General features: G+C 37.6%; 1 protein-coding gene across 6 annotated transcripts in view; it reads left to right on the top strand.

Annotated features, from left to right (window-relative positions):
- Positions 1–23,513, top strand: part of XRN1 (5'-3' exoribonuclease 1) — a 218,737-nt gene that overhangs the window by 2,751 nt on the left and 192,473 nt on the right. For 5 of the 6 annotated variants that reach the window (XR_011470291.1, XM_070405900.1, XM_070405899.1 and 2 more), the window contains exon 2: positions 12,417–12,649. The exons of the other annotated variant lie outside the window; for it this stretch is intronic. Coding sequence is in view for 4 of the 5 variants with exons in the window: in XM_070405900.1 (XP_070262001.1) it covers positions 12,417–12,649 (233 nt within the window). In the remaining variant the exon portion in view is untranslated. The remainder of the gene's footprint in view (positions 1–12,416; positions 12,650–23,513) is intronic. 6 annotated transcript variants of the gene reach the window in all.

Raw genomic sequence — 23,513 nt, 5'->3', positions numbered from 1 at the left:
AGGCTGAGGGACACTCCCCCCACACACAAATTTCCTGCACCGGCCACTAGTCTATTATGATAAAAGCGTAATATGCTAATTAGACCGGACGACCTTCCGGACGAAACTGGGGCTGCTAGAGAAGCCCGGGTCCCAGGTGCCTGCTGGCGGCCAGAGGAAACCCTGGGTCCTGGATGCCTGCTGGCGACCGGAGGGAAGCCTAGGTCCCGGGTGCCGGAGGGAAGCTGGTGTCGGCAGCCAGGGGAAGGAAGGCCTGCTCTTACACAAATTTCATGTATTGGACCTCTAGTAAGTTTATAAGAAAAGGTACAATAGAGATAAAAGAAGAAGGTCCAAATAAAAGTGAGAGGGTTACAGAGTCAAGAAATCTTAGAGCCATGGCCTCTGTGGCTAAGTTGGAGTATTGTCCTGTACACCAAAAGGTCGCAGGTTCAATTCCCAGTCAGGGCACATGCCTAGGTTTTGGGTTTGATCCCAGGTTGAGCTACTGGTCAGTGTTTCTCTCTGACATCAGTATTTTTCTATCTCCCTCTCTCTCTCTAAAATCAATAAGTATATCCTCAGGTGAGCATTTTAAAAAAAGAAATCTTAGAAACAAACCACCAACCAAACCCCAAACAGGAGAAGAGGGAGCTTTATGAAGTTAAAGCTTTCCAGAATCCCCTTATTCTAAAAGTTCAAGAAAATTAAATTTACATAAAAGTGAATAATTGAAATGTATCAAGGTCAAATAGCATGCAAAATTATTATAGGGAAAAAAAGGAACTGAATTCCCTATAGACAATAAAAGCTTATAATAGAAGGAGTACACAAAACAAACCAAAACAATAACCTACAATTTCAGAATGAGCTAAAAGGCACTAAGAAAATTATATAAGCCTTGAAAAAACAACATAAGTCATTATGAAAATTCTGGAATAAGGTGACAGAACCTAGGGAAAAATAGACGTAAATGAAAAAATTATTTCAGAAATGAAGCCTAAAATAGGCAAGAGCAAATGATGCCATCAGGAAAACACAAAAGGTGAAAAGAAGAAAATTTAAAAGATAAAATAAGTTTCAAGAGAAAGTAATAAAGACAAATAATAGAGGTTTCTGAAAAAGGAAATGAAAGCAATATAACAATAAATACTAAAACTATAGTTAAAGAAAACTTTTCTGAAATTAAAATATATATATTTGAAATTGCATGTTGAAAAAATATACCAGGTGCCTGAGAATATTGTTTCAGATGACCAACACCAAGACCTATTCTAGTAAAGTTACTTGACTTTAAAGGAAAAAATAAGCTTTGGGTATTTAGAAGAAAAGAACACATGACTTACAAGGAAAAGAAAATTAGGTTTTCATCACAGTTTTTATGCTAGAAGAAACTGGAGTTACATGATATTCAACTGACTTTTGCACAGACAGAATTACCTAATAAACTGCTATCAGTGTACGGTGGTTCAGGGAATATTGTTCCTTTGAGTACTTCCTTGAGGAATCTAGAGAATGAGCCTCAGACAAAATGACCAGGGAAACATAATCGAAGGACCAGTGGTGAACATTAAATATGGTTACCTGAAGAATGAAAATAAAACAAGAGTTGACGGAGAAAGTTTAGTATATACAGTAAAACCTCAATATAATGGACTAATTCGGGCAAGAGGGTGTCCATTAAAGCCTAAAGTCCGTTATATAATGTAGGGTTTCCATAGCATATGTTAAAAAATTGACAAATTAGTAAATCTGTTTTTACTTATATCGACACATTTGTGTAGTATTAAATATGTATGAAAAATTGAATTTCATAGAAAATTTTTCTATGTATACTGTAATTTTAAATTTATGCTGAATAGGTCTAGTTAGATGCCTACATTCACCAGTCCCCTTGAGTAAACAAATGCACACGGCTGGGGCGTGGCTTAGCGTACTGGGAACATCAACTGGAAAGAGTTAAAACTGCTGCAGAAAGTCAGGCCAAGTGACAACAGAACCAATTACCACATGTAATGCAGGTGATCACGTGCTGATCATTCCTCGAACATTTACAGGGTGACTCTTGGGTTTAAATATGTAGACTATAGTTGTAGATATGTAATATTTATTTATATCATAAGCGAAATTAGTGTTTTTTCCAACATATGGCCTATTCGCTAAAATTAGTTAAAAATAAGTGTGGTTAATAATCAAAAAAGCCTGTAATTTTTTTTTTTCAAATATATTTTTATTGATTTTTCACAGAGAGGAAGGGAGAGAGATAGAGAGTTAGAAACATCGATGAGAGAGAAACATCGATCAGCTGCCTCCTGCACATCTCCTACTGGGGATATGCCCGCAACCAAGGTACATGCCCTTGACCGGAATCGAACCTGGGACCTTTCAGTCCACAGGCCAACGCTCTATCCACTGAGCCAAACCAGTTTCGGCAGCCTGTAATTTAATTATAAGCAAATCTTGATTAAAAGCATTTTAAAATTAACACGGTGTTAATTTTCACATGTGACATATGGACCAGAAATTTTGTCCATTAAATTTGAAGTCCATTAAATTGAAGTCCACAAAATCGAGGGTTTACTATAATAGCTATATGCTCTGACAGTATATAGATAGCACAACTACAAAGTAAATGGGGATGGGGAGAATGGGGAAAACTTATGCAAAAAAATTTACATTAACAATACTCAATAGTGGTGGTGATATTAATGTTGTTTTTTTGAAATCCATTTGGGTGATATGGTAAATGCCTAATATAGTGTATTTTAATTCTATTATCTCTTGATTCATTGACAGCCAAGATTCTTGGTGTGTAAAATAGTTACAGATGTAATATAGAAAACGTTAAGTAAAAACTCTGTAGTCTTGAATTTGAATTTGGAAGTATCAATATGAACTTATGAGACATACACATGCATGTGTAAATTTCCTAGCTCTGTCCCTCTGTTGTCCCTATGTCCATGGAACAAGCTTAAAAACAATGATCAATCCAGTGGTAATATATATCCTTAGTGCCCAGGTATGGTTTTGAAATACCCTTGCTCACTAACAGAAATCAGGATTTGTTGGAGAAATGACAGATTCTAGGTCAGTCAGGAAGTATTCTAGTGGGCCTGGAAATTTATCATACCATATAGCAAAGATGCTAATAAAGACTACTAGGAACATGCAAAGGTTTTGAAAAGACAACTGTAAGAGGCTTATAGTGTCCCCAAGTGGGACAATTTTGAGTCTCAACAATAATAAATCAGTGTATTAAAACCCATCAAATATGCTTAAATCCTTTTTTAATTCATAATGGTATTCAAAAAAAGGGGTTCTCTTCCAAAGGTGATAGGGACTGTTCCTAATCTTGAAAACCGATAAGGGGAAAAAATTAAGCATTTGTTCTACTTTTCTTGTACCATTGGGTAACCAAATGCTAAAATGGTCTCTTTATAAAACTATTCCAAATGATAAAAAAGAAATGATAGAATATCACCATTTTGCAACCTCAAGTAAATTAATAGAAATAGGCATTAACCCTTTTCGGTCCAACCTCGAGGCTGACTCGACAGACCAGGCGCTAGGAGCAGGTCCAACGTCGAGCAATAAGAACCTTAAAACGTTCAACATTCAATCCCATCAAATAATTTGGACCATACTGTTTGAATTCCAAAAATAACATTGGACTGCAAAGGGTTAAGCATCAATGGCTGCTAATACTAGGAAAAAGAAAGAAGGTGAGGTAACCAAACTATAGATCATAACTCTTCCTATTTCAAAGAACAGAGTCTTACCCTCTTTATTTTTTAAAATTGTTTATTGATTTTTTTTATTGTCTTAAGTTTTACATATGTCTCCTTTTCCCCCAATTCACCCCCCCCCAATCCCCCCAATCATTCCCACCCCGGGCAAGCCCCCACCACCCCAGTGTCTGTGTCCATTGGTTATGCTAATATGCATTCATATAAGTCCTTTAGTTGCTCTCTAACTCCCCCCCCCCCCCCACCATTTGTCTCTGGATCTATTTTTGTTCATCAAATTATGTTGATCATTATATCCCACATATGAGTGAGATCATGTGATATTTATCTTTCTCTGACTGGCTTATTTCACATAATGCTCTCCAGTTCCATTCATGCTGTTGCAAATGCTAAAAGTTCATTCTTTTTTATAGCGGCGTAGTGGTATTCCATTGTATAGATGTACCACAGTTTTTTAATCCACTCATCTGCTGATGGGCACTTAGGTTGTTTCCAAATCTTAGCTATGGTAAATTGTGCTGCTGTGAACAGAGTGGCACATATATCCTTTCTGATTGGTGTTTCTGGTTTCTTGGGATATAGTCCTAGAAGTGGGATCACTGGGTCAAATGGGAGTTCCATTTTTAACTTTTGAGATAAGTCCATACTGTCTTCCCCAGTGGCTGCACCACCAACAGTGCACGACGTTTCCTTTTTCTCCACATCCTCTCCAGCACTTGTCATTTGTTGATGATAGCCATTCTGACAGGTGTGAGGTGGTACCTCATTGTCGTTTTGATTTGCATCTCTTGGATGATTAGTGACTTTGAGCATGTTTTCATATGTCTCTTGGCCTTCTGTATGTCCTCTTTCAAAAGGTGTCTATTTAGGTCCTTTACCCATTTTTTGATTATATCGTTTATCTTCCTTTTGTTAAGCTGTATGAGTTCTCTGTAAATTTTGGAGATTAAACCCTTATCTGAAATAACATTGGCAAATATGTTTTCCCATGCAGTGGGCTTTCTTGTTGTTTTGTTGATGGTTTCTTTTGCTGTGCAGAAGCTTTTTATTTTGATGTTGTCCAATTTTCTCCTTAGTCTCCATTACCCTAGGACAGTGATGGCGAACCTTTTGAGCTTGGCATGTCAGCATTTTGAAAAACCCTAACTTAACTCTGGTGCCGTGTCACATATAGAAATTTTTTGATATTTGCAACCATGGTAAAACAAAGATTTATATTTTTGATATTTATTTTATATATTTAAATGCCATTTAACAAAGAAAAATCAACCAAAAAAATGAGTTCGCGTGTCACCTCTGACACACGTGGCATAGGTTCGCCATCACTGCCCTAGGAGCTGTGTCAGTAAAGATATTGCTACGACATATGTTTGCTATTTTGCTGCCTATGGAGTCTTGTAGGATTTTTATGGTTTCCCGTCTTACATTTAAATCCTTTATCCATTTTGAGTTTGTTTTTGTGTATGGTGTAAGTTGGTGATCTAGTTTCATTTTTTTGCAAATTTCCCAACACCATTTATTGAAGAGACTGTCTTTACTCCATTGTATGCTCTTGCCTCCTTTGTCAAATATTAATTGAGCATAGTGGCTTGGGTCGATTTCTGTGTTCTGGTCACCTGCCCTTTTCCCACATATCCCTAGTTCTCCTAACTAATTCATTTCCCAAATACATGTATTGCATGCCTCTGTGCCTTTATTCCTGTAGTTTCTCCTGGAAAGACCTTTTCTTCTCCATCTGGTATTCACCTCCTCCTTCCCAGTCTCCTCCTCAAGGAATCGCTTGACTCCTTCATACTTTACCAGTCTTTGTCTTATGCAGAAAGGTGCACAGTATTGTTGCTTTTGGTTTTCCTGTCTGTCTTCCTTCACTTTATTATACCTGAGAGCATGAACTCTTTCTTATGTGGTTCATTTCTTTCATAGTGTCTGGCAGATAGCAGTTGTTCAGTTAATGTTTGCTGATTTAATGAATAACATAGATAAAATAAAAACTAGAGATTCTTATGAGGAACATATATATTTAATGAAAACTTAACCCTTACAAAACATATAATTACAATTTTAAACTCTTAGAGCATAGTCTTTGTGATGATCCAGTGCAGTGCTATTATAATAGCTAATACTTGTTAAGCACTTGCCATGTGCTGAACACTGTTTTAAGTGTTTTATATGCATTCACTTATTTAATCATAGCAATCTTAGAATTATCTCCCTTTTGTAGCGTAGAAAACTGATTCACAAAAGGATTGAGTTACTTACCCAAAATACATTGCTCCATAGCTAGTAAAGTAAGTGTTGGAGCTGAATTTGAAACTAAGCAGAATTGCTGCAGAATAGTGTTTCTTTTTTTTTTCCTTTTTTAATCCTCACCCAGGATATGTTTTTATTGATTTTTTTTTTTAGACAGGGAGGAAGAAGGGGGGGGGGGGGAGAGAGAGAGAGAGAGAGAGAGAGAGAGAGAGAGAGAGAGAGAAAGAAAGAAAAGAAACATTCATCGGTTGCCTCCCGTACTCACCTGACCTGGGATAGAACCAGCCACCTAGGTATGTGTGCTAACCAGGAATCAAACCTTTTTGGTGTAGGGACAATGTTCCAACCCACTGTGTCACATGGCCAGGGCCAGAATAGTGCTTCTCAACCTTTCTTTTATCATTGCCCCTCCTCCATGTGGCTCTTTAGACTTGTTTTTTTTTTTCTTACTCACCTCCTCCCCGCTTCATGCCATGAAATTTTAATACCACAGCTATACCATCTATCTGTTTATGTACTGTAGCACCTTATTATGTACCCTGCAGTCCCCCCCATTCCCAACAATTTCGATACCTTTAGGAGCCATATAGTTTTCTCTTGATAAAGTATACTCTAGAACCTGTACTTTAAAAAATTATAGTAAAATACACATAACATAACATCTGCCACTTTACCCATTTTTAAAAATATATATGTATATTTTTATTGATTTCAGAGAGGAAGGGAGAGGGAGAGAAAGATTAAAACATAAATGATGAGAGAGAATCATCGATCAGCTACCTCCTGCATGCCTCCCACCAGGAACTGAGCCCGCATATCCTGGGCATGTGCCCCGATCCAGGAATCGAACTGACCAGGAATTGAACCATGACCTCCTGGTTCATAGCTTGACGCTCAACCACTGAGCAACACTGGCTGTGCAACTTTACACACTTTTAAGTGTACAGTTCAGCACTGTACACTTAATTAAGTTCATTTGCATTGTTGTGCTAGAGCCTGTATTTTTAAAACCTGTCTTTTATACATTTTGCTAAAAATGGTTCCTTGACTGTGAAAACCTAAATTTTCAAATTACAAGGAACATAAATTGGCATTTCTATTTTAAAGTATTGCTCTTGTATAGGGAGCTTATCTGTCTTATCCTTTGTTCTATTCGCTATACTACTATATTTATTGTATTTCCCAGACCCAAGCACAATGTGTGGCACATAATAGGTCTTCAGTAAATATTTATTGAGTGAATGAATTTTTTAAGTACAGCTTATTACATAATCTGTAAAACATATGTAGCATATAAAATATTGTGTATTGAAAGTTTATTAAAATATGTATGGTGTTTTAGTATGTCTTAAAACATAGAATATTAAAAACTAATTGAAGCAACAAAACTTTGGGATTGTTTAAGATAAATAGTATTAAAGAGCTAGAGAAAAATAATTGTTAACAGTTCTTTGAATCAGTCAAATAGATACTGTCTTTATGTAAAAGGCATTTTGCAAGGACAAAAAGTAGGATACAAAGTTATACTAACAAAAGGAAACTAGTGTTTTGAGAAAATTAGATGCCAAGATGTTAATTCAATACATAACTACAATTGAAAGCAGCATGAACATGTATTCTAAGTGAATGGTGAAGGCTACATGTACTATTATATTCAGTAAAGGGAAGCTTTATTTGTTTATTAATTTACTAGAGGCCTGGTGCACAAAATTTGTGCACTTGGCGGGGGTTCACTCAGCCCGGCCTGTGCCCTCTTGCATTCTGGGAGCCCTCCGAGAGTGGGCCTAAGCCAGCAGTCGGACATCCTTAGTGCTGCCGCGGAGGCAGGAGAGCTCGCCAGCCATGAGCCTGGCTTCTGGCTGAGCAGCACTCCCCTTGTGGGAGCGCACTGACCACCAGGGGGCAGCTCCTGCATTGAGCGTCTGCCCCCTGGTGGTCAGTGCACATCATAGGGAGCGGTTGAGCAGCCTTAGCATATCATTAGCATATTACACTTTGATTGGTTGAACTGTCGACTGGACACTTAGCATATTAGACTTTTAATCATTTTTTATTTACTACTTTGTGTCAGGCATTGTGCCAAGAGTTCTAAACATGACCAAATCAAAGACCTTGCTTTGAGGAATTTTACAGTTCAGCAGGAAAGGACAGACATTTGATGGGTAGAGCACCTAATATGTGCCTGGCATTCTTGTATTTATTGGGAACACAAAATCAAGGAAGATACAGCATAAAGAAAGCATCATTTCCCTTTGGGTGAGGAAGGGAAAGCTTCCAGACAAAGATACCTGAGCTGGATCTTGAAAGCTGATTCAAGGAGAGGGAGGGAGGAGCAAGTAGGAAAGAAAAGAATTTCTGGTAGTAGGAACATCTGTAAAGTCACAGAGGTTTGAAATAGCCTAGCACGTGTAGGGCTCTCTACTTCCCTGCAGTTAGCTTGTAGGATATATGTGGAAATTGGAAAGCATATGGTATTGGTTGGAAAGATAGCACCCAAATCATACAGGACCTTTCATGGTATTAAGGGTTTGTAGTATCATGTGGGTTTAAGTAAGAAAGCAACATGATCAGATTATGTTTTAGGAAAATGGCTGAACTGGTGAGAGAGAAAACTGTAAGAAAGCAGTCCAGTTGGAAAACTGAGGTCCTTAAGCTGAGATGGGGAAGCAGGATGGAGAAAAAGATGAGATTGCCTGAAACAACGTGAATGGATAGGAGGGTAAGATTGCAGAAACATTTGGGATGTTAAATTTAAAAAAAACACAGAAACTAATCAGATATGGGGTTGAGGAAGAGGGCAAAGTATAAGATAACCTTGAAATTTTTATTATAATTTCTAGTTATTCTCCTGCACGTTCTCATTTTCTTCTTTTTTTTTTTTTTAAATAAAAAAGTAGGGTTTATTGATGCTTGTGTGTGTGAAATGAGAGGGTTTAGGAAGTTCTCATTTTCTTTACTGCATTAGCTGATGATTAATCATTCTGTATCTTTCTTACTAATCTTAAAGAGAATTTTAAATTTTTTTTCTAAAAAGAAAATTATAGTGTTTTTTTCCAGATTATAAAGGTAATATGTGCTCATTATGTAAAAATTTGTATTAATACAGAAAGGTTTAAAAACTATTAGAGGAAAGTAAAAGCAACTGAAATTCTATCATCTTGTTTTTGTATACTTCTTTCTTCTCTATGCAAAATACATATATAGATATGAATGGGATAATAATATACTTGCTATTTTATGACTACTTTTGTTGTCACTTGACCATCTGTATTATAATTTATAACTAGAGGCCTGGTGCACGAATTCGTGTACCAGTGGGGTCCCTCAGCCTGGCCTGTGGGATTGGGCTGAAACCAGCTCTCCTACATCCCCCAAGGGGTCCCGGATTGCGAGAGGGCGCAGGCTAGGCCGAGGGACCCCACCAGTACACGATTGGGGCCGAGGAGGGACGCAAGAGGTTGGACAACCAGGAAGGACTGTGGGAGGGCACCAGGGCATGTCCAGCCCATCTCACTCAGTCCCGACCAGCCAGACCCTAGCACCAAGCTAACCTACCAGTCGGAGCGTCTGCCCCCTGTTGGTCATTGCAGGTCACAGTGAGCATTTGAGCGGCCTTAGCATATCATTAGCATATTATGCTTTGATTGGTTGAACGGACTACTGGACACTTAGCATATTGGGCTTTTATTATATAGGATTGTGGAGTATTCCATTGAATGGATGTATCATCATCAATTTTCTTTTTTTTTAATTGAATTTATTGGGGTGACATTGGTTAATAAAATTATATGGGTTTCAGGCATATAATTCTACAATACATCGTCTGTATATTGTATTGTGTGTTTACCATCCCAAGTCAAGTCTTCTTCCATCACCATTTATTCCCCCTTTATCCTCTCCTAACTCCCACACCCTCCCATCCCTCTGGCAGTCAACCATACTGTTGTCTGTGTCCATGCCATCTTCACTTTTCTATGAGGCCTTTCAATGGTTTTCAGTTTTTATCTTTTCTGAGCAATACTGACATGAATATTTTTGTACTTATATCTTTATGCAAATTTATGATTATGTCCCAGGATAAATTTTCAATAGTAGAAATCCTGGGTCAAAGATGTGCATACTTCGAGTCATATGGGTGCTCCCTTGTAGGTAAGTAACTGCTTTTTTCTTGCTGGCTGCTTTTAAGAGTCTCTCTTTGTCTTTAACCCTTGACATTTTATGTATGATGTGTCTTGGTGTGGACCTCTTTGGGTTCCTCTTATTTGGGACTCTCTGTGCTTCCTGGAATTGTAAGTCTCTTTCTTTCACCACGTAGGGGAAGTTTTCTGTCATTATTTCTTCAAATAGGTTTTCAATATCTTGCTTTCTCTCTTCTCCTCTGGCACTCCATAATAACATATGAACTATGCATTTCCCCAAACCTTACCAATAATGGGTAGCAATCTTACTGATCTTCGCTAACATGATAGGAAAAAATGATGTGTCAGTTTAATTTGAAATTTGGGGATGTTGAACATCTTTTCATATGTTTTTTAGCAATTTGTGTTCCTTTTTGCATTGCTTTGCATTTTCCATTCTTACTTTTAAACTTTGCTCTTTTCCTTATTTATATTTGAGGATTTTTGTATGTTAGGAATATTGACTTTGTCCTATTTTGCAAGCACTTCCTGCATTTTGTTATATTCAATTAAACTTTTTTATGGCTCTTTTTTTTTTTTAACCCTATAGATTTAAAAATATATTTTTATATAGCCAAGTCCACCATCTGTTTGGTTTTTTATTTCTGGATTTCCCCACCCTAACATTTCCAAAATACTTGTATATAGTTTTTTACTTTTATTTCTCAAATTAAAATGTCTAATCCTTATGGAATTTATTTCGTTATACAGTGAGATACCTTTGTTTACTAGGTTTGCCTAGGTGTCCCCATTTCTTTCTTTCAGACTTGAAATGCCTCTTATGTACGAAATTTCTATGTACACTTAGACTGCTTCTAAACTATGTGGTTCAATCATATGGTCTTATAATTTTTAATATAGAGAACGGATTTTTCTTTATTCTTCTTTTTAATATTCTTTGTATGTTTATTCTCCTAGGGAAACTTTGTAATCATTTTATAAAGTACTCCCACCTCCTTAAAAAAGATCACATATATATTTTGATTGAGGGTTTTCAGATTTTTTGAAACAGTAAATCTTTACTTTACTTTTAAAATCTCATTATTATAATAAGTCATTTCAGTTGAGTCTGTTATTCAGTAAGGGCATTTAAATTTTTTATGTGGTCTTCAGCACAAGTGCGTTTTTACTGAAATATTTTATAGTTTTATTGATTAAGAGGCCAAAACTTTTTACAACACCCCTCCCCAATAAAAAATAAAAAAAAAAAAACAAAAAAACTCAAAGGTATGTCATTTTCTCAATAATAGGAAAATGTATTGTTACCTGTGCATATGGTAAAACTTGAATAACTGTTTCAGAGATGGTTCTCATTAAGTTTACACAAGGAAAGTCTATTAAGCTTGAAAATTCAAAACACTTTTCTTTAGTATGTAATACAGACTATAAAAATTATTTAATTACACTAGATGTTGCACGTATTTTTTTTTTTTAAATATATATATTTTTTATTGATTTCAGAGAAGAAGGGAGAGGGAGAGAGAGAGATAGAAACATCAATGATGAGAGAGAATCATTGATCGAGCCTGCAACCCGGGCATGTGCCCTTGACCGGAATCGAACCTGGGACCCTTCACTCCGCAGGCCTACGCTCAGTCCACTGAGCCAAACCGGCCAGGGCGATGTTGCACGTATTAAGTTATGTCCATTTTAGTTCTTGGTAAATGTATATTTTTTTCAGTAGTGTTTTCTTGTTCCAGACATATAAACAGAGGAAAAATAAATTTATGTAACCAAAAATAAATTTAATAAAATAATATACCCAAATTAGTGACTCTGTTTTAGTGAAACCAAATATACAGTAAAGCTTTAAATCATTTGTAAAACCTTTTCATAATCATGTACACACAGCCTTTTTATATAAGTGGGCATTACAGTAATTATCCATTCTTAGAGAAAATTGAGGTTTTGAGAGTTAATGTCAAACAGTAGGAAGAAAAGAAACTAATATTTTGAGTACCAAATGAACCAAGCACTTTTTATGGTGTTTTCCCAGGTTATCTTATTTTAAATAGATAATTTCCTGACAGTAACTTTGATCAAGCTATTGCTACATTATGCACAGAACCATATAATATGTCTCCATCTTACCAGTGCTTCTGTTTTTTTCCCTTTACTTTCTTTATTCAAATGTGGTTGTTCACTGTTTTTATATAATAAGAATGCCCCATTATCCTGCTTTTTATTGGCTGCTTTGTCCAGCCTCTTAAATATCCATGGTTGATTATAATTATAATAATGATCTTCATCATTTTTTTTTTAGATACCTGAATTTGACAACTTGTATCTGGATATGAATGGAATTATACATCAGTGTTCCCATCCTAATGATGATGATGTTCACTTCAGAATTTCAGATGATAAAATTTTTACTGATATTTTTCACTACTTGGAAGTGTTGTTTCGCATTATTAAACCTAGGAAAGTGTTTTTTATGGCTGTTGATGGTGTGGCTCCTCGAGCAAAAATGAACCAGCAGCGTGGAAGGCGTTTTAGGTAAAACATTCATGTCTTATTTTAGGATACTATTTAGATTAATAAAATATATTATTTTAATGATAACTGACTTAACACAATGTATCTTCTGTTCATGTTTCTTTTCTGCTTAAATTTCTCCAGAAATGAAACTATAATTATAATGTAACATTTTATCAATTAAGTAAACAAATTAGTAATTCAAGTGAAGTGTCATTTCTCAAAGCTGTTGAAAGGTTAAAATCTGTGGTGTGCAGGTAGGCTAAATAGCTATCTCAGGTGGTGAATAAAGAAAAGTTGAATTTATTTAAGGAAAAGGGGTTGGGGAATGGGGATATCCAAATGAAAGGGCTACACAGAGCTGAGCCAAAGGGTATTGGGTCCATGATGGCAGCAAAAATGTACTTAGGACACTGAAACAAAGAAGGGCATAGAAGAAGCAACAGGAAAGCTTAGCCTGGGCTGCTTTGGCTCACTGAGAAGTCAGAGAAAAGGGGGCTTTGGAGACAGGTTCAGGGGTTAGCCTGGGATGAGCTGCTGCTTCCCATTGCTCTCCTGGTTGCAGGTCTCATGGGATCCCTTGCCCATTTGCCCTCAGAGGTTGGGGGATACGTGCCTGTGGGCAAATGGGCAAGTGTGTGCTCCTTGGAGAAAGAGAGTGCACCTGGGTCCTTTGTCCTGAGTCTATTTATCTTTCTTGCGGGTGGAAACCTTATGGGAGGGTCTTAATAGAATATACATTAGCTTTCCAAGTTTGCTCTTTCAGGGTTGTGGTCTCTACTGATTGGTTGGTGCCAGGACAAGGGGTCCTGAGGCAGCCAAGGCATCACTTGTCTGGTTTTGCTGCTTTTCGGGGCCTGGAGCTGAGATATAATTGAGACCTAGATGTTATCTCTATGGAGGAAAAGGTCAGGGGTAAACTGCCTGACCAGTAATATGCTAGGCAAGGTTCTTGTTTTCCCAGTTTTGCCCCTTGTAAGGCATCCGGGGCTTTCTGCCCTGGTGAGTTTCTATACCTGACCCATCATCCTTGCTCTGCTCATGTCTAACACCTATGTTGGGCTCTATAAAGTTATTCTGTTGTTCCCTCACAAATTTTTCAAACACTTTACTGATAATTTGCAAATGGTAGTAGCAGAGAAAGCTTCTATAGTATTATGCCTTGAGCTAGGAAACTGCAGAATGATCTGAGAGATTGTTCTTATCAGAATGTCATTGCTATTTTAATTTAATTCAACAAACATTTGTTGAATGCCTAGATTCTGGGCTAGCTGCTGACTGAGCATGACTCCAGGTCAGGTGAAACTAGGTCTGAGTTAGGACATTTGATGTACAGGGTGGGGCAAAAGTAGGTTTACAGTTGTTTCTGTGGAAAATAATACATTAATAAATAATAGAACAATAAACTGTGTTTTGCATTGTTTCTATGGAAAATGATACCTTAATAAATAATAATACAACAATAAACTGTTTTGCATACTCAGAACTGTAAACCTACTTTTGCCCCACCCTGTATTATCAGCCCTGTGAGTTGGATTGTAGAAGTAAAAGGATGAAAAGAGGTTATACACACAGAGAGGGTTTAAAAGTCAAAATCCTGGACCTGTGAAATATTTCTGAATAACAATGAGAGCATTGGAATTGAAGGAAAGAAAACCTGAGTTTAGCATATTTAATGGATAATTAGCATAATGAATCCTTTCACCACTGTGGCAAGTAAAGTAGTCCAAAGGGCACCAGTAGAATCAAATGTGGAAATCATCAAGGAACTTGGGAGGAGGATGGCCAAAAGTACTGATTTAAATATCAAAAGAGAAAAAATACTGAAGATAATGGAACTCTGAAATCTTTGAACACAAGGACCATCTCTTACTAAAATGTAGATTCTCAAATACCATCTAAGACTTTTTTAACCTGAATCTCTAAAAATTGGGCCCTGGAAACCATTTTTACTAGACTCCCCTGGTATATGTTAAACTAGTTTTGGGGAACTACTGGGCTAGAAAATGTAGTGTTGAGAAAGAGTTATATAAGCCCAATGTATCAGTCAGTATTCAGTTGCAGGTAATAGAATTCTAGCTATTTTAAGCAGAAAGTCTATAATGAATTAGGTGCCCATAAAAATTGTTCTAAGAGCCAAAGGGTGAGAATCTAGGTGAACATTCAAGAATGATTTCCAGAACACACCATACAATTGACCCACCAGTAGGTGGCACTGCTGCTACCACTTTGACGAAGGTGAGTTCAGAGGCCCCACCAGAAAAGGTGATTCCAGGAACTTACTTACACCTTTATTGTGTTTCAGAGATTAACAAACTACCACCTGAGCTGTTGGCTCCAAGAATACATTGCTTTGGTTAAAATTCAGTAATCAAGACGCTAACACTGAATCTGTTAGCTCTAGAGCACCTGCTCCATCTGTAGCAAAAAGCAGATGCCCAGTACCTTGCTTTTCAGCACCTACTAAGCCGCTGAATATTGAGGTCTCTTATACTGATGAAACACCCCACACACATGCACACTACTCTAGTATCTCACTTCTACCTTCGAAACCGTTTTGGAGGCATTTGACTGATAAAATCTAAGTAATGTCTAGAAACCTCACTGCAGGAAAGCACAAGAGTTTAATTTTTTTAGCTTTCCAACCTCTCCTGTATTAGGAGACAAAGTAGGAATAGAATGGATGCTGAGGGCCAATTCACCATCACCACCAAACACATTTACTAAGTGCTGTGCTGGCATCGAGTGCTCCAAGTGCCCCAAATCCCCCACTTAGCAGTTTCTCATTCTCCACAGTGACTACTTTCTCCATTCATAATCTTTTTTTTTTTTTAATATATTTTATTGATTTTTCACAGAGAGGAAGGGAGAGAGATAGAGAGTTAGAAACATCGATGAGAGAGAAACATCGACCAGCTGCCTCTTGCACATCTCCTACTGGGGATGTGCCCGCAACCCAGGTACATGCCCTTGACCGGAATCGAACCCGGGACCTTTCAGTCCGAAGGCCAACGCTCTATCCACTGAGCCAAACCGGTTTCGGCGATAATCTTTAATCATAATCTTTCCACATCTCTAACTCACTTTAAAATCTGCTCTCTCTGGCTTTCATTCCCCCCATTCCACTGAGACTAACAAGATTACTAGTAGAATCCTTATAGGGAAATCTAAAGAATAACTCTGTACATTACTTCATTTTTCTACAGTATTTTAACAGAGTTGACCTTTCTTTTTTGAATTTCCTTTCTGTCATGTAACCACACACTGACTGCACCTTATTAGTCTTATTATTATCCTCTCTTCCTCTGCTTGTTCTTAAATATTGATGTTTCTTAAGGTTCTATCCTGGGTCCTAAGTGATCTTATCCAATGACTAATTACTGTATCTGTACTGAGGACTCCCAAATGTATCTTTCTGGTAGATAACTCTCCAGAGCTCTCTATATATCCATATTCCTGCTAAATGTTTCCTTTTGAATACCAAAGGTACATTTCAGGTTTAACATGTTCAGAACTGAACTCCTCTATGCCTCAAAACTGCCTTCATTCTGTCTTGCCTTTTTCTTTTTTTAAAGTTTTTATTGATTTCAGAGAGAAAGGGAAAGAGAGAAACATCAGTGATGAAAGAGAATTATCTCATCAATATGTTGCCTCCTGCACACGCCCTAATGGGGACCAAGCTCACAACCCTGGCATGTGCCCTGACCAGGAATCGAACTGTGACCTCCTGATTCATAGGTCAATGCTTAACCATTGGGCAACACCGGTTGGGCTATCTTGCCTGTTTTAGTGAATGACAACACCATGCAAGTAGCTGCTCAACCCAAAAGTCCAAGAGCAATTTGGAATTCTTCCTGTTCTTCATTTCTCTTTATCCAATCTCTTAAAAATTCTTTTTTTTTAATTCTTTCTTTAAAATTTTATTTATTTATTGTCTGAAGTTTTACATATGTCTCCATTTTCCCCAATTGACCCCACTCCCCCAGCCATTCCCACCCAGGCAAGCCCCTACCGCCCCAGTGTCTGTGTCCATTGGTTATGCTAATATGCATGCATACAAGTCCTTTGGTTGCTCTTCAACGCGCCCCCCCCCCCCCCCCTCCATACCATTTGTCTCTGGATCTATTCTTGTTCATCAAATTATGTTGATCATTATATCCCACTTGTGAGTGAGATCATGTGATATTTATCTTTATCCAACTGGCTTATTTCACTTAGCATAATGCTCTCCAGTTCCAGCCATGTTGTTGCAAATGGTAAAAGTTCCTAGTTTTTTAGCAGCATAGTGGTATTCCATTGTGTAGATAGTTTTTTATCCATTCATCTGCTGATGAGCACTTAAGCTCTTTCCAAATCTTAGCTATTGTAAATTGTGCTGCTATGAACAGAGTGGTGCATATATCCTTTCTGATTGGTGTTTTTGTTTTCTTGTGATATATTCCTAGAAGTGGGATCACTGGGTCAAATGGCAGTTCCATTTTTAATTTTTTGAGGAAACGCCATGCTGTTTTCCACAGTGGCTGCACCAGTCTGCATTCCCACCAGCAGTGCATGAGGGTTCCTTTTTCTTCTCATCCTCGCCAGCACTTGTCCTTTGTTGATTTGTTGATGATAGCCATTCTGACAGGTGTGAGATGGTACCTCATTGTTGTTTTGATTTGCATCTCTTGGATGATTAGTGACTTTGAGCATGTTTTCAACTGTCTCTGGACCTTATTTATGTCCTATTTCGAAAACTGTCTATTTAGGTTCCTTGCCCATTTTTTGATTGTATTGTTTATCTTCCTTTTGTTAAGTTGTATGGGTTCTCTGTAAATTTTGGAGATTAAACCCTTATCTGAATTAGCATTGGCAAATATGTTCTCCCATACAGTGGGTTTTCTTATTGTTTTGTTGATCGTTTCTTTTGCTGTGCAGAAGCTTTTTATTTTGATGTAGTCCCATTTATTTATTTTATCCTTAGTCTCCATTGCCCTAGGAGCTGTGTCGGTAAAGATATTGCTATGACATATGTCTGCTCTTTTGCTACCTATGGAGTCTTGTAGGATTTTTATCATTTACCATCTTACATTCAAGTCCTTTATCCATTTTGAGTTTGGTTTTGTGTATGGTGTAAGTTGGTGATCTAGTTTCATGTTTTTTGCATGTATCTGACCAAATTTCCCAGCACCATTTATTAAAGAGACTGTTTTGACTCCATTGTATGCTCTTCCTTCCTTTGTCAAATATTAATTGAGCATAATGGCTTGGGTCAATTTCTGGGTTCTCTGTTCTGTTCCATTGGTCTATATGTCCGTTCTTGTGCCAGTACCAGGCACTTTTGAGAACTGTGGCTTGGTAATATAGCTTGATATCTGATATTGTGATCCCTCCAACTTTTTTCTTCTTTCTCAGGATAGCTGTAGCTATTCGGGGTCATTTTTTATTCCAGATGAATTTTTAGAGAGTTTGTTCTAGATCTTTGAAATATGCCATTGGTATTTTAATAGGGATTGTATTGAATCTGTAGATTGCTTTGGGTAGTATGGACATTTTAATGAGGTTGATTCTAACAATACATGAACATGGTATGTTCTTCCATTTGTTTATGTCTTCCTCTATCTCTTTTTTAATGTCCTGTAGTTTTCTGAGTACAGGTCTTTTACCTCTTTAGTTAAGTTTTTTCCTAGGTATCTTAAATTTTTTGTTGAGTGGTAAATGGGATTATTTTTTCATTTCTCTTTTTGTGAGTTCATTATTGGTGTATAAAAAGGCCATAGATTTCTGGGTATTAATTTTGTATCCTGCTACATTTCCAAATCCATTTATTAGGTCTAGTATTTTTTTAGGAGTTTTTGGAGTTTTCTATATACAGTATCATGTCATATGTGAATAAGGACAGTTTTACTTCTTTTCCAATTTGGATGCTTTAATTTCTTCTTCTTGTCTGATTGCTGTGATTAGCACTTCCAGTACTATGTTGAACAGGAGTGGTGAAAGTGGGTATCCCTGTTTTGTTCCTGTTCTTAGGGGAAATGAGTTTAGTTTTTGCCCATTGAGTATGATGTTCGCTGTAGGTTTGTCATATAGAGCTTTTATTATGTTGAGGTATGATCCCTCAATTTCCACTTTGCTGAGAATTTTTATCAAGAAAGGGTGTAGGATTTTGTCAAATGCTTTTTCTGCATCAACTGATATGATTATGTGATTTTTGTCTCTCAGTTTGTTTATGTGATGTATCACATTTATTGATTTGTGGATATTGTACCATCCTTGCATCCCCAGAATAAATCCCACTTGGTCATGGTGTATGATCTTTCTAATGTAATGCTGAATCCGATTTGCTATAATTTTGGTGAGGATTTTTGCATCTATGTTCATCAAGGATATTGGCCTGTACTCTTTTTTTGTGGTATCTTTATCTGGTTTTGGGATTAGGGTAATGCTGGCTTCATAGAAAGAGCTTGGAAGTGTGCCTTCCTCTTGAATTTTTGGAAAAGTCTGAGGAGGATAGGTTTTAGTTCTTCTTTTATGCTTGTTAGAACTTCCCTGTAAAGCCGTCCGAACCAGGGCGTTTGTTTCCTAGAAGATTTTTAATCACTATTTCAATTTCTTTGGTACTTATCGGCCTTTTCAGGTCTTTTGATTCTTCTTTTTTTTTTTTTAAATATATTTTATTGATTTTTTACAGAGAGGAAGGGAGAGAGATAGAGAGCCAGAAACATCGATCAGCTGCCTCCTGCACATCTCCTACTGGGGATGTGCCCGCAACCCAGGTACATGCCCCTGACCGGAATCGAACCTGGGACCTTTCAGTCCGCAGGCCGACGCTCTGTCCACTGAGCCAAACCGGTTTCGGCCTTTTGATTCTTCTTAAATTGAGTTTTGGGAGCTTGTATTTTTCTAAGAATATGTCCATTTGTCTAGGTTGTCAATTTTTTTGGAATAGAGTTGTTCATAGTATTTTTTCATAATCGTCTATATTTCTGTGGGATCAGTTGTTATTTCACCTCTTTCTGATTTTGTTTATTTGGGTCCTCTCTCTTGCTTCTTGGTGAGCCTTGCTAGAGGTTCATCAATCTTGTTTATCCTTTCAAAGAACCAGCTCTTGGTTTTGTGGATCTTTTGTATTGTTTTTGTTTTTTTTATTTTTGGTCTCTATGTTGTTTATCTCCCCTGTGCTCTTTATTATTTCCTTCCTTTTGATTAAGCTGGGCTTTTCTTGTTGCTCTCTTTCTAACTCTTTAATTTGTAGGATTAGATAATTTATTTCCATTTTTTCTTGTTTTTTTGAGGTAGGCATGTAGAGCTATGAACTTCCCTCTCAAGACTGCTTTCACTGTATCCCATAGATTTTGGATTGTTGTGTTTTCATTGTCATTTTTTGCCATGATGCTTTTTATTTCTCCTTTAATGTCTTTGGTAACCCAATCATTGTTTAGTAGCATGCTATTTAGCATGCTACCAGGTGTTTGATTTTTTTTTATTGTTTTTATTGTAGTTGATTTCTAGTTTTATGCTATTGTGATCTGAGAAGATGCTTGATATGATTTCTGTCTTCTTAAATTTGAAGAAACTTTGCCTGTGTCCCAATATGTGGTCTGTCTTTGAAAATGACTCATGTGCCCTTTAGAAGAATGTATATTTTGTGGCTTTGGGGTGAAATGTTCTGAAGATGTCTATTAATTCAATCTGATCTAGTGAGTCATTTAGGATTGCTGTTTCTTTGCTGATTTTTTGTTTAGAAGATTTGTTCAGTGGTGTTAGTGGGGTATTAAAGTCCCCTACTATAACTGTATTGCTGTCAATCTCTCCCTTGATATCCTCCAGAAGTTTTTTTATGTATTTGGGTGCTCCTGTATTGGGTGTATATATGTTTACCAGAGTTATGTCTTGTTGTTGTATTGATCCCTTTAGTATTATTAAGTGGCCTTCTTTTTTTTTTTTTGGTTTTGTTTTGTTTTTACTTCTTTTTTGTTGTTTTTTTTTTAAATCTTTATTGTTCAGATTACATTTGTTCCTCTTTTTTTTCCCCCCCATAACTCCTCTCCTCCCAGTTCCCGCCCCACCCTCCGTCATCACTCCCCACCCACTGACCTCATCCATAGGTGCACGATTTTTGTCCAGTCTCTTCCCGCATCTCCCATTCCCCTTTCCCCCACAAGAATAGTCAGTCCATTCCCTTTCTATGTCCCTGATTCATTATAATCACCAGTTCATTCTGTACATCAGATTATTTATTCACTTGATTCTTAGATTCACTTGTTGATAGATGCATGTTTGTTGTTCACAATTTGTATCTTTACCTTTTTCTTCTTCCTCTTCTTAAAGGATACCTTTCAGCATTTCATATAATACTGGTTTAGTGGTGATGAACTCCTTTAGCTTTTCTTTATCTGTGAAGCTCTTTATCTGACCTTCAATTCTGAATGATAGCTTTGCTGGATAAAGTACTCTTGGTTGTAGGTTCTTGGTATTCAGCACTTTGAATATTCCTTGCCACTCCCTTCTGGCCTGCAAAGTTTCTGTTGAGAAATCAGCTGACAGTCGTATGGGTATTCCCTTGTAGGTAATTGAGTCTCTTTCTCTTGCTGCTTTTAAGATTCTCTCTTTGTCTTTTGCTCTTGGCATTTTAATTATGATGTGTCTTGGTGTGGTCCTCTTTGGATTCCTTTTGTTTGGGGTTCTCTGCGCTTCTTGTACCTGTAAATCCATTTCTTTCACCAGCTGGGGGAAGTTTTCAAATAGGTTTACAATATCTTGCTCTCTCTCAGTTTTTGGCACCCCTATTATTCTGATGTTGGTACGCTTGAAGCTGTCCCAGAGGCTCCTTACACTATCTTCATATTTTCGGATTCTTTTTTCATTTTGCTTTTCCGGTTGGGTGTTTTTTGCTTCTTCACATTTCAAATCTTTGGCTTGATTTTTGCGCTCCTCTGGGCTGCTATTGGGTGTAATATTCTTTATTTCAGTCTGTGTATGCTTAATTTCTAGTTGTTTCTTTATCATAGCATCGAGGGTCTCATTAGTTTTCGTGAGGCTCTCCACAAGTTTATTGCATGCCCTCAAAATTGTGTTTTTTAGCTCTATATCCTCCATTTCTGTCATGTTTTTTTGTCTCCGCATTTTTTATGCTTTCTTGGTGCACCCCCTTGTGGTCTTTGTGCACAGTCTTGTTCTAGTTAAGCCTTGATTGTTGTAGTTAATACTAGAGGGATTTGACCACCAGGCCGACTGGCTGTGAGAATCAGCTGTGGGAAAACTTCTGTCCTCTGGGGAGGTGCTAATCTAGCCTTTGCCTGAGGCTATCCGGCAAATGGCTCTTCGCAGGGCTTGGGTGGGGCGGGATCAACAGGGTGGTTGGAGGGAGCAGTTATGGCTGCTCTCAGTCCCGTTCCCAGAGGCTCTGCTTCTCAAAACCCCGGCAACTGCTGCAAACCTCGGAGAGAAAGCTGCCCTCACGTTCCAACTGATGCTAGACAATCCCGCTTCTCCCGTTTGAGTCTGAGTCCCTAGAGTCTTGCCCGGATCTGGAGCTCAGAGTCTGAGACTCCCTCCTGATTGAAAACGACAACCGCGCCTTCAGCCACCAGCCCGCTTTGCGCGCGCGCACTTCCGCACCTTTAAATTTTCCACACTGCGCCTCCTCTGAGCCTCGGAATGCTGTTCTCTTTCCTTCTAGTTGAAGAGTCTCTCTTCAGCCAGCCTACCTGTGGTTCTAGGTGATGTCCGTTCAGTCTTTTAGTTGTATTTTTGATATGGTTGTTTGCAGCAGCAGTCTGCGGTGTTTACCTATGCCGCCATCTTGGTGGAGTCTCTAAGTGGCCTTCTTTATGTCTTATTATGGCCTTCACTTTGAGGTCTAATTTGTCACATATCAGTATTGCTACCCCTGCCTTTTTTTTTTATTTCCACTAACCTGGAAAACCTTTTTTCATCCTCTTCACCATCAGTCTGTGTGAGTCCTTTGTTCTGAGGCAGGTTTCTTGTAGACAGAAGATATATGGGTCACTTTTTTTTATCCACTGAGCTATCCAGTGTCTTTTTATTGTGGCATTTAATCCATTTACATTTAAAGGTATTATTAATAGGTACTTGTTTGTCGCCATTTTTATTCTTTATGCCTGTGTTTTCTCTTTGCTTCCTATTTCTTCATATTACAGCAGACCCGTTAGCATTTCTTGCATTGCTGGTTTGGTGGTAATAAACTCCCTTAGTTCTTTTTAATCTGTGAAACTCCTGATTTCACCCTCAATTTTGATTGAAAGCCTTGCTGGGTACAGTATACTTGGATTCAGACCGTTGCTTTGCATGACTTTGTATATTTCATTGCATTCTCTTCTGACCTGATGTGTTTCTCTTGAGAAATCAGTCGATAGTCTGATGAGTGATCCTTTGTAGGTAACTTTCTGTCTCTCTCGAGCAGCCTTTAGGATTCTTACTTTGTCGTTGCTTTTTCCAATTTGAATATAATGTGTCTTGGTGTTCGTCTTTTTGGGTTCATCTTATTTGGGACTCTGTGTGCTTCTTGAACTTGTGAGTTTTTTCTTCCCTATATCAGGGAAGTTTTCTGTCATTATTTCTTCAAACAGGTTTTCTATTCCTTGCTCAATTTCCTCTCCTTCTGGCACCCCTTTTATGTGGATGTTGTTTTGTTTCGTCTTGTTCCAAAGTTCCCTTAGGCTCTCCTCCTGTTTTTTAAGGTTTTTTCTAGATGCTGCTCTGCTTGAGTATTTTTTCCTACCTTGTCTTCTAGCTCACTGATGTGGCCTTCCCCTTCTTCTAGTTTACTGTTGGTGCTTTCTATTGAGTTCTTTATTGCAGCAATACCATTTTTTATTTCTTCTAGATTCTTCATTTCCTCTTGGTTCTTACACATACTGTTCAATTTGTCTTCCATCATTTT

This window comes from Myotis yumanensis, unplaced genomic scaffold (genome assembly GCF_028538775.1).
Source record: "Myotis yumanensis isolate MYYU_CA2020_CCGP unplaced genomic scaffold, mMyoYum1.0.hap1 SCAF_2, whole genome shotgun sequence".
Taxonomy (NCBI): domain Eukaryota; kingdom Metazoa; phylum Chordata; class Mammalia; order Chiroptera; family Vespertilionidae; genus Myotis; species Myotis yumanensis.
Note: the sequence above shows the minus strand (reverse complement) of the source record. Positions and strands in the feature narration are given on the sequence as shown.